The sequence below is a fragment of the Microcebus murinus genome, chromosome 14, assembly GCF_040939455.1.
Source record: "Microcebus murinus isolate Inina chromosome 14, M.murinus_Inina_mat1.0, whole genome shotgun sequence".
Lineage (NCBI taxonomy): Eukaryota > Metazoa > Chordata > Mammalia > Primates > Cheirogaleidae > Microcebus > Microcebus murinus.
This window is the reverse complement of record NC_134117.1, coordinates 29095422-29107991: the sequence shown is the minus strand read 5'-3', so window position 1 is coordinate 29107991 and position 12570 is coordinate 29095422. Positions and strand designations below refer to the sequence as shown.

Sequence of the window (12570 nt, the reverse complement as noted above, 5' to 3'; positions counted from 1 at the left end):
ACCACTGGAAGGGTGCTACTCCATATTTTGTTAATGGCTCTTAGAAAGAAATGTGGAGTTGACCCTGCTTCATGCTGAGTTTTCATCAAATGGGCACATACATGATGGAGCCAGATTGGGCAAGATCTGTTTAGAAACTCTCAGGCAGGAGTAAGGAATTTGGGGGAACGAATGCCACCAAATGGCAGGGAAGGCCAAGTGGCTGCTAAATAGGCAATAGGTGTGGGAGGGGGTCAAACAGCATTTCTGCCTCAACGCTGGAAGGAGTCAAACCCAACGCCATAGTCCTCTACATTCACCCCAGTGAAGGTCACCACCTGTCAGTAGACAAGTTAACATCTAAAAGGCCTAACAAACTTCTGTGACACTTCCAGGTCTCCAGATGGCATTAGACAAACAGACAACTGGCTTCCTCATTAGCAGAGAATTCCTCTGGAAAACAGACATGAGAGGCCACCTCTTGTGCAAGCACGGCGGTCGTGAGCTTTCATTGCCTCCAACCCCCCCCACCTGGTGAGTGGCTGCCAGGTCTTCTCACCAACACCCTTTGTCCAAATATTTTGAACACGGTAGTGCTGCTAGGTGAGCAAGCTGCACAGTTTTATGTCAGAAGTCCAGTTTAGATGGTACTTTATCATCCAACAAATAGCAACAAAATATCTGGATCATAATAGAAAGGTTAGAAAGGAATGATGGAAAAGGGATGGTTCATATCGGTTCTATCGTTCCTGATTTCACTCACCACTTTCACAGTTAAACTCTAATCTAGGTTCAGATTATTTTTAAAATATATTTTTCTTTAATTTAAATCCCATGAAAAAACTGGAAGTTTAGAAAAGGCTTTATGACCTAAAACTGTTCAATTTAGTTCCATCATTACATTCGTAATTATTTGCAGATTTCCTCCCCATCTCTCTGGATCCTGTGGAAAACCTGTTTAAGTGGACACAAGCTTTTCCTCTCTCTTAGATGTCTTTCCCCCCCCGCCCAGCTCATTTCATCTATATGCCTAGGCCCAGGATAACAGTTCTCTTGCAGCCACTCTCAGACCTTTTCAAGTCTACCCTAACTACTATCTATCCTCTTTACTCCACCTAGGCCACTTCCTTCTCACTTTGCCTTTCCAGGCCACTGTACATCATCATAATCTCCTCCAGTGCAAGAAGCAGAGCCTCTAGAATAAAATGGACACGCTCATCTGCTAGCTCATTCCTTTGTTCACAGTGCTGACCACTGAGAAGGTATTCTGAGTTCTTTGGCAAAGGTAATTAAAAATATTTAATATTGTTGCAACTTTTAGCAGCTGCTTAAAACCCTTCTTGGCCCTCCAAAACCTTTATCCAAGGTCTTCAGGGTGGCATACCAGGCCCTCCATCCACCATCAGGCCTTCCTTTCACCTTTCCAGCCGTGGCTCTTGCCACCTCCCACATTACATTCCTGTTGCATTAAACACCTGGCAGTCATCCTAACAGGGCACTTCACATCTTCACGTCTCTGCCTGGGATACCTTGATAACCACACACCCTGCATCCTCATGCCAGCATCTATTACACCAGCTGCCAGATCTATGGCACCTACCTATTCAGGTCTGCCCTACCCTACTGTCTTGTAACTGCAGCAGACCTCTCTGACAGACTCCATCCCGGGCAGGGGTGAGGAACCGGCGGCCTTCTGATCTCAAGATTGTTTTTTTTAAGCACCAAAGGAGGCAAGAAAAGCTTCATCTTTTCTCTGTTCCACCCCTTTTAATAAAAGGATTTGTTCTGTAAAATGTGGATTCGGTCAAATGGCCGCACTTAAGGACCTAGACAGCCACATGTGGCCTTCAGGCTGCAGGTTCCCTACCCTCTAAATAACCGTCATGTTAATTGGCCAGTTAAAATGACTTAAATCAGCTGCTCGCTACAACCATCTCCCTCATTTTATTTTCATGTGAAACTCCTGTCACCTTAAGCATACAACTTTTGAAAATGAAAATCATTTTAAATAATCAAATAATTTTAAATACATTTGTAGACTACATTAACAATCCCACATGTCCCAATGTAGGCTTATTTCCCCCTTTTTAATGTTACATTGTAGATGGTTTCATAAAATAGTTTACACTTTGAAATCAAGAAGTTGGCTGCATAACAGACTCCCCTCTACTCTTTGTTTTCCAACTAGATAAAAAAAAAACGTTCATTAAAGAGATCAGAAGTAATGAAAATTTGTACCAATTTAAAATTATCTGGCTAACAGGATTGCCAAGTTTAAGTGCTGACTGAGGCAGCTAATAAAACTAAGGGGGAGAAAAGAACTAAGGAGGTTGATAAGAACTTTTAAAAAGTAGTTAGAAATGAAGATGAAAAACAAAAGTACAAAGCAATTAGCCACTGATTTAAATGTACCACAATAAAAATAATCCCTTCCATTTGTAAAGAACACCAATTTTCAATGTGACTTCTACACATTGCGCCCCATACTGGCGAGGTGACATCCCCAACAGTCAAGACAACAGGGCCCTAATCCTGATTTCTTCTGGACTAAAATTAAGAGCTTCTTCAGCTGCCCTAGTTTTTTTATCTATAAAATGTGGTTATCCACTCTACCAGTCTCACAGGAGGGCTGTACCGGAACATACGTAAAATTGCTTTTAAAAAGTAGTAAGTACTAGACAAATGTAATGCATTATCAATCAGGAGAATGATAGGCGTAGGGAACGGTGGGGTTTGAGTGTAGGAGTCAGTTATTATACAAAAAAAGTCAAAAGAATGGTAATAAGAGAAAAATCATTAAAAAAAAAACCTTATTCATTGTACCATTCTCTCAACTTCTCTATACATTAAACATTTTTTTCAAAATACAAATTTTGGGGAAAAATCAAACCTTAAATTTTAAATCCTTCATTTCAGGGTTGAGCAAAACTATGGCCTACTGGACATTTTGGTAAAGTCATATTGGAACACAGGCTCACTCATTAATTTATGTATGTTTACTATGGCTGCCTTTGTGCTACAACAGTAGAGTAGTTTTGACAAGAGACTATATGGCCCTCAAAGCCTAAAATATTTACTGTCTTGCCCTTTACAGAAGAAATTTGCAGACCTCTGCTTTATTTAAATGTGGAAAGCTTTTAATAATCTCTTCATATGCATGCCAATAATAATGGGTTATTCCTTATGATTGGTTTACCTGTTTCAAAACAGAAAGAAATAATGCATCCAAGGGAAGTACATTTAACTTTTTATTACTTTTTAAAAATCCAATTTCAGATAAATTAACAGACTATATAAGAACCTGAATTGTATCTGATACATTATATACTGAATTTCTATTACTAAAAGCCAGTTGGAATATGGCCTACACAAACCAAGGGTGTATTCAAAATGGAAGTGACAATCAAGTAGTAATTGTTTCCTTCCAACTCTGTCACGGACTGCCTGCACTCTATGGGAATTATTAGATTCAAATTTGATATAGTTGAAAAGCCTAAGTGGAACTGCTTTTCCAAGAATGCTCTGTTATTTCTTCCTTGCCTTAAAATCTTACAACATTTATAATTTTCAAACAACCTAAATTGATGAACTGGAGTAAACACACACTATGCTATGTTATAAATTATTAGCAAGCCTAGTTCACCAATATTTCAAAATAAGGTTTCACAAGTTTCTTCATTTCCATTTCCTAACAGTGAAATAAGAACTTAATTTTGTTTACATTTGTCTTGCACATTTCTGTCATGTAAGAATGTCAAATCAGATGTCTTGGGAAATGTTCACAGGAGAGAACTAGAGTTAATCCTCTATTGAATTTAAGTCTTACAAAATTTCAGCAGGTATATGTGTTAACTTTCTGATCTACCTTACCTATAATCTAGTTTATTTCTGTACACACTTCCAAATGATCACCATAAATTTTCACTTTTCTGTTCTCTTCAACACCTTGATTGCTAAAATTTAACTTCATAACTATAGAATTTTAATGAAGATATAAAACATTAATGAATACTTATGTTTTTATGTCATGACTCCTATTTATGTTCCAATAAATCAACAGAATGAAGCACTAAAACACTGAAATCTAAACTTTAAACCCAGATAGAACTGCAGTGTATAGATTACAAATAGGCTTTCCACCCATCAGAATTCATATACAGAAGCCCTTCAGTACATAGCTTTTCCTGAACAAATTATATTAATACGCTCTTTTTCACATTTATAAAAATTCAGGAAGTTTTTAATAACATTTATTTGCAAGATATTTGGCATAAGGTGGTGAGTAAACATTCAGGAAACAAAAGTTATATCAAAATAAATACAATTTGTAAATAAACCCTAAACAAAGTGGCTTTTGGAAGAAGTGGAATTTGCAGCAACCAACTTTATAGAGGTCCATCCACACTTAATGGAAAATACCCGAACATAGCATTCACTATGTTCAGATATCACCACAATATAATGAATTCTTAAGAGTGTGGGGTTTGATTTATGGGCAAACCCAGTATAATCTAGGAGCCCATTATGATATTCCAAAGAATGCTTGACCATCCCTTCAGCCATTACATTTCCACCATATCCTACTCTCGTACTAGGATGTAAGTAAAATGATGTCAACTACTAATGTAGTTAAACTTCAGAAGGTCAGTAGAAGTATGCTTAAAGATATGCAGAGAAGGTTTATCCTTAGTTTTTGATAGTGTTCAAAGCATCAATTGGTAAGTTGAGCAAATAATGTTAACAAATGGAAGACAGATACACAGCATTAATGGGGTAAAAAAAAAAACCCCATTCTTCAATTAACTTAAATAACATTCTACTTTCTATTAGCTAGGTAGCTAAAACCACTTGTGAATTACTTCTTCAAGATATAGGCATATATTTATTCAGCCCCTCTATGAAGCCATAAACCAATACAAGTCCTTTTCTAAAGGACTTTTAAGGTGATTTATATTCATTTTGATGGTGTTAGTGTAATTGGAATTAGAAAATTTTTCACTGCAAATTCCAAAGAACTTCAAATAAAGCTCAATTTAGTAGAAAGAATCGGTGCACCTGAAAGCAGCTAACCTACCCATTTTTAAAAAAACCCTACATCTTACCTGCAAAATTCGTATCATGTGAAACAAATTTCAATTTAAGACAAAAGCTTGCTATCCAATTTATACTCCCATCAGATAGACTATGTGTTGTTATGCTAAAAGTACTTTATATGCAACTAAAAAGTACTTTATATGCAACTAAAAATAACATAAGCAATTAAATACTGAATTTTAGTTTCTTTTTTATAAAATCTTAAAGGTAAGTGAGAAAGAAAAAAAGGTAAGAACCAATAGATTACATTTAATATAAAGTTTTGGCTTGAAGAAGAGGATTTACCCTACAGCTTCTGATCAAATTTCTATTTGTTCACATCGAGCATACTTAACTGGTAAGAAATCATACTTTTTACGTTTTCTAGGACTTACAAGCCACAGTATAGGATGTGGAGTCCATCAATTTATAGAAACTTATTTTGTAATGGAAACATGTAACTACTAATGTCATGAGTTTCAGATTAAGGTTTTAAACAGCTGTTTTGAGTCTTTCCAAAAATACCAATATACAGTATTGTTTTAGGTGGTCATTTGCATAGCAAACTATTAAACTAGAAACTCAATAGTTCTAGAAAAGCTTCACATTATAGTTAGTTACAGAAAAACGTATTCAAAATTAAAATCACTTCTCTTAGGAAACTGTAACCTTTATTTGCTTGTCCAATAGTAAGCTAACCACTTGTACTCCATCCCACTATAAATTGTACACCAACCTGAATAGATTTTGTGCCACAATTTCATTCAAGGGGCTAGTCATTCACTTTATGACTGTACTGGATAATCTAGATGTAAGCAAGTTTGGGGATTTTAAAGTGTGGGTCCCCTGTATTAGAAAAACATAGTTTATTATATATTATTTTTAAATGGCATTCAGTAACATTGCCTTTTGAACAGATATCTTCAAATTGCAAACACATCTATTTCCACAAAACAATTTGGTCAGGAAATTTTATTTGAACATTCTAAAGCAATAATGCTTTAGATGTTACTTAAGTGTCCCAGACAGGATTAACAAAATTAAATGTTTCTAAATTACAAATTCAGCTCCTGTAGGAGTCTCAAAAAAGAAACAGAAGAAAACAACCCCCCTCCCAAAAGAAGTATGACACACACATTTTGAAGAAACCCCAATGTTTCATGCAATGGTAGGCAAGATGTAAAAAGCCACCCAAATTCACACATTTCTACACCAATCATCATCAGAAAAAAGTACTCCGTAGTCAATCTGTACATCCGAATGCATTTGGGAATCTACACCTACGTTACATTATTTAATGTTATATACAGTTATTACCCACCCCCCCTTGTTTTTAATAATTTCTTATTTAAAGCCTTCATTCAAACCCAAAAAGATGTATGACTAACTTGGGGGGAAAAAAAGATAATCACTTTAGACATTCAGTTAAAATGTAGTTTATCTAAATCTCAAAATGTTTAATAAAAACAAGTATCTTCTCCATTTAATACTTTGCTTTCTAACTGTACAGTAAATTGGATTGTAGAGAGTACACCTCTATCTTCGGACTGTATCTTCTTTGGATGGAATTAAGATGTAACTGGATAGTTTCAAGATAAATAAATGGGAAGTTGGTCCAACTAAGATGACAGCAGATATATTACATGCAGGGTTTAATATTTTTTAATTCTTTTTTAAAAAAAAGGATGCAGTTGGATAGGGGGAAAAAAACAAAAACAAGTCAAAAAGGAACCCAGACTCAATATATAAAAATGTCCCATAATAGGTCGACGATGGCAGTAAAAATAAGAGAAAAAAGTAATCTTTCTGGAACATCATTTTTCAATAACATAGAAACACTAAGTGCCAGGAAGATTCCTACTCATGTAATTTTAGCATCCAAGTTTTCCTCTATTTATTTTATTGGAACAAATGCTTTAAATAAACTATTTGTCCTCTTCACTGAAGAGAGCTGGTCTATTTCATCTTTAATGAGCTAGTTTTTGGGAAGATTAGCCATGTACTGTAGTAATGCCTACTGCATAAAATCCAAGCATTTGCTGTGAACAGTTGGAGAAAGCAGTCAGTAAGAACCTAGGATCAATGGAAATAGATGTTACTTTAAGCCATCCACGAAAGAGAGACCCACAAAGTACCCAGTGTTAAAGCCCAAATCTCTTCTTGCGCTTTTGTTGCTGTGCAAGTTCCACCCCTATGAAAGAGAAATTGATCCGAAGTTCCACGTTTTCTTGTCTCTAGTCAATTTTCACATTAGTATAGATTTTTCGGACAAAGGCACTTGTTCCCATATAACCAATCGCTCCTGCAAAGATAAAATAAGATGTTTTGAAACATACATACGGAGCAATGTCCATAATTTATAAACACAAAATGCTCTCTACTCTGGAAAGTTATTCTTTTTTCAAGATGCCTTTATGTTAGCATTCTCTCTGAACTTATTAAAATTGTATCATTTGCTTTGCAAATCACCTGTTAGCATCATACACCAAATCTGACCTAATATATTTTTTTGGACTCAAGTAGCAATTATTTCTTGTATAATCAGTAACTAAAATTAAAATACATTTTGTATAAAACAAGAATAATTTGTTAATAGCAAAACTGTGTTAAATGAAAAAAAACATGTCTTCTTTGATTTGAGCATCTATTATTTTATGCCATTAAAGCTGTATCAATATACATTCTCAAAACCTAATAGACAAGTAAAGGAAGTGATGGAGAATTCTCTTAGGAAAGGACAGAGAACTATAGCCCAATAGCATTTGAAATTCTAGGGAAGAGGCATTTCCTGATGTTTTCTTTTGTATATTTCAGTTACAGATGTTGTATGGCTGATAGAAAGGAAAACATATTTGAGGGAACAGACAAAAGAGATAGAGATAAGTAGGTCAGGAGTTTTGAAATGTTTTTAAATAACAGCCTCAAATGGAGCTCCAAATGCCAGAAAGCTGAGTGTTTGTTTGTTTTATTAAGTGAAGTATCTACCTTCTGTGTCTAAGAGTGCCTGATACATGATAAGGTACTCAATAAGTATTTGTTGAGTGAATAAATGAACTGGATAGTTCTTTACTGCAAATACTAAGTACTCTTTAAAACAAGAACTATCACTTTAAACATTGAACAATCAAAGAAAATTCACCATTAGACTTAGGAATTTGCCACATAGCACAGTATTCAAAGTTTAAAAATAACTTTTCTGTGAGTTAATAATGGTACACACACGCACACACCTAGCTGGTCACCTTTGAATCAACTTTTATTCACCCAATTGGTGCACAAAAGAAACAAGCATCTATCTTGCCTTTCGTATCTATGAGCTATACCCCCAGATAACCAAATGGGGTTGATGAAAGGTAGGTTCTCCTTATAGAAGTATCCCAGCTAATAAATATAAAAGGAACAATGGAATTAGAATATTATAACCACTAATGCATTACTTGAGTTAGGCCATAATCATCAATGGCTGCTGACCTCACAAAGAAAGAGAAGCAGGCATTATGTACCCCTTCAAAAAAATTTGCAAACTACCGGTTAAGTATTCTTGGATAAGTGTTATTGAGTATGATCAAGCCTACAGATCTTCAACTACCACTTTACAGGAAACATGGAGGTGGAGGGAAGCATGTGGAAAAACATTAAATGACACCTCAGAGATATAATCAGCAAAATCCTGAGTGTGGAAAACTATAGGAATTTTAAAAAATAGTTTTTTTAAAACAAATTACAAGTGAAAAGAGAGAGAACATCTATAGATTAAAAGTGCCTTAAGAGACATTTTAACCAAATAATGAATGTATGGCCTTTAATTGGATTTTGATGCAAAAAAAAATATTAAAAGAGAAATATTAATAGTTACAAGTGGGGTAAATTTGAATGCAAACTGAATATTTCATCATATTAAGGAATTATACTTGTCTTTTAGAGAGATATATACTAAAATATTTGCAGTTGAAATGATGTTAAGGTTTAAGATTCACGTCAGAATAAAAGGAGGGTTAAGTGAGGATATAAATAAAACAAGGTATGCCATGAGTTGACAATTACTAATGCTGGGTGTTGGGTAGATGGGGACTCACTATATATATATATATTGTCCCTATTTTTGTGTATATTTGAAAATTTCCATTAAATATTAAAAATACCCAAAAACTCCCCACCAAAATGACAAAGCAAACCTATTTCCATTTATTTTTGTAATGACTAGATACTTTTTATAATATGAAATAATGATATTACACTTTAAAATACTGATAATGCATTTTAAAATAGTTATAAAACAATTCTTTACAGGGTAAGAGAAAAATCATTCAATTTTATAAAAATAAACCTGGATTCTTAGAACATAAAAATATCTATAAAATTTTAATTAGCATCAAAAATTTAACCGGCATAATATAACACTAGTCCAATAACCAAATCCAATTTCCCAGACCTACAAAACATTGTTCCCCTTTGAGCCAGAGATATGCTTAAAATCTAATCAGTATCAACCTTGAGAATCATTTTTTCTAATCTTATGAGTACCTGAATAATAAACTTACAAAAATATGCCTTTATAAAAATAGGATACTGAATATGCTCTCTTGAAAAATAAATATCTTCGGAATAATAGAAATGCACTTTTAAATTTATTTCCTTAAAACAAAAATGCTATGCTCATAATATTCCACCTTGACAGTCATTTAAGAAAAAAATCAACAAATATTTTTAATTACCAACTTAAGCATTTTAACAACATAAAATGAGTATATATAATTTTTGTATTATGATGACATTTTAATCAGTTCCAGTCTGAACAGTTTCTCCCTCTCTAAAAATATGAAGCACTAAAGTATGCATATAAACCCATTAAAGAATAAATGCTGGGACACTGCCAGAACAGCAGGGAACTGTAAATGTGCCAAGATTTTCAGCGAGCAAGATAAAATTTCAACAGGAAAACCACTCAAAAGATTTAGCTGGATTCATTCCATTTTCTTTATAAATGTCAAGATGTTACCTTTCTAGGTCTTCCTAAGATCACATATACAAAAAGTTAAGTCAAGAAAAAAAATTTTAACCCTCAGCATAATCACATAATTCTATACCTCTTTGAACACTGGTGATAATCAAGAAAAATCTCAGATTAATAAAGAAGATCCCAGTTAGCAATATTCTGAAGAAACGATGGTCAACAATACTAAAGTAGCCTTCTGATTGCCTAAGAATAGGGGCATTCCCACATGACAGAATCTAGTTTTAATCCTCAATCCCTATTCATCTTTCCTTCAAAATTTGTTAACTGATTATCACAAAAAATGGCTATCACAGGAGCTGTAAAAAAAACATGTGACTATAATATAGAGAACTGTGTTCTCTCATAGCTTGCGGAATTAGTTTCACTCCAGTCAACCTCATCTGTGTATGTGCACACATGATCACATACATGGCTTATATAAATTCAACAGACTCTTGATGAGAAACAAAGCAATCTTGGTACCCAAACGTATTCACAAATGTCATACCAGGACCTAGCTTTCAACAAGATTTTCGTCCCTTCCTCATTCCAGTGGCTGGCCTGTAGCTAATGGTGGAATAATAAACAGATAGATAGATAGCCAGTGGTATATAACAGAAAAAGGAGGGTCTGAATCTATCTGGACTATCGGGAAATGTTTCCACAGCGATTAGTCCTTCAGCTTTCCCTTACTCCTATGAAGTAACAAAGGAACCAGTCTCATTTATTGAGTAGAACACTGAATTCAAAAAAAAGCAAGTTACTGGTATTAGTTTCCCTTAAGGTACCTCTGCCTGGACTTAATGTCATGAATAGCTCTGAGGTGAAAATGCAAGGTACAGAAACCCACAGAGACTATGCAGAAACAAAGGCACAATCCCAGAGCAGAAGGAAGCCCAAGGACTTTTAGCCCTCATCAATGGCAGTAGCAGTCACCCCTCACCGAGAATCTAGCATCTACCTGACGTTTGTCCACATTCAATCACTGAATCCTCTTCACAACCCCATGAGGTAGGTATTACTTCTATTTTGCAAATGAGGAAAGTTGAGGGAAAATGGTTAATGCATTAACTGCCATGTGAGTTGATTTAACCCACGCTAGTTTTGGGCCCGGGGCCTCGGGAAGCATATGTAACTCATTCATCACTTTACCTTGGGAGCAGCGAGAACTATTTTTCAAGAATAGAAAACAATAAACAAGAACAAATTTTCCATAACCTAGAAAGGATAATTTTGTTTACAAAATTTTTATTCTATTTTCACAATAAAACACTGTGGCTCCAGGGAAAAACATTTTTTTCTAGTGTGGCAATGTGTTAAATTTGACCACAGTAACATGGCTATTAAGTGGGGATGCCAGGATTCACACCCAGGACAGACTGACCCCAGAAGTCCCAGCCCTTTTCATTCCTCACCATGTCTCTCCCACATAACTGGCCTCTCTTATCACCTAGTAACTGTCTTGGTGCTACAGATGGTGCTTTACAAACATGACACTACTCCTTCTCAACTACTCTGAGAGATATGCCCATTTTACAGATGAGACTAACTTACGTTAATGTGACTTCCACAGCCACAAACCAGGTGAGCAGCTGTATGGAGATTTCTTTTTTTTAAGACAGAGTCTGGCTCTGTCACCCAGGCTAGAGTGCAGTGTTGTGAGCATAGCTCACTACAACCTCAAACTTGTGGGCTCAGGCAATCTTCTTCAGCCTCCCGAGCAACTGGGACACACCACTGCGCCTGGCTAATTTTTTCTATTTTTTTAGTAGAAGTGGGGTCTCACTCTTGCTTAAGCTGGTCTCGAACTCCTGACCTCAAGCAATCCTCCCGCCTCAGCCTCCCAGAGTGCTAGGATTATGGGCATGAGTCACTGTGCCTAGCCAGTGTGGAGATATAATCCAGTGCTTTTAGGCTCTCACGTCCATGCCCTTTCCATTTATCATGCTGTTTCCAAAAGTTCTCTCTTTATTTTCTAGCTATTCCACACATTCTATACTCTTTTATATGGTGATAACTATTACCTTTTCTTTTTAATGGAAGAATGAGATAGACCCATGAAATAGTGGTATTATTCTCATCTTATAGAGGGTTGGAGAGCTTGGGAAACTGGATCAAGGCACAAAGAATACATGTGGCAGAGCCAGAATTAAGCCCAGTCTGCAAACACCCAAGTATGTACTCAGAACTGTGCTATCTCCTGGACACTGGCACCTTCATGGACAGTCGGAGAAATTTCCAAACAGAAATCATTCAGCAACACTTTCACTTCCCTACATCATGATATTTTCTGTGGAACCTGAGCTTTAAAAAGGCCAGTTCTCCACATGAATGAGAAACTAATTGTGGCATGGAATTCTGTGCTATACAGAATTATTAGAATTTCTATAAAAATAGAAAGCAATGTGCTCACTTTGGTAGCACATATAGAATTGGGATGATATAGAGAAGATTAGTATGGCCCCTGTGCAAGGATGACATGCAAATTTGTGAAGCATTCCATTAAAAAAAAGGAAATTAAT

General features: G+C 35.4%; 1 protein-coding gene and 1 non-coding gene across 2 annotated transcripts in view; one reads left to right on the top strand and one right to left on the bottom strand.

The window, feature by feature from the left end:
* Positions 1–3214: 3214 nt before the first annotated feature.
* Positions 3215–12570, bottom strand: part of TM9SF3 (transmembrane 9 superfamily member 3) — a 60387-nt gene continuing 51031 nt past the window's right edge. Inside the window, exon 15 of the mRNA XM_012767302.2 lies at positions 3215–7354. Coding sequence (XP_012622756.1) covers positions 7287–7354 — 68 coding nt within the window. The 3' untranslated portion in view covers positions 3215–7286. The remainder of the gene's footprint in view (positions 7355–12570) is intronic.
* LOC142875771 (U6 spliceosomal RNA) lies at positions 12454–12557 on the top strand. The gene has a single exon (XR_012923064.1). It is a non-coding gene; the product is annotated as a U6 spliceosomal RNA (small nuclear RNA).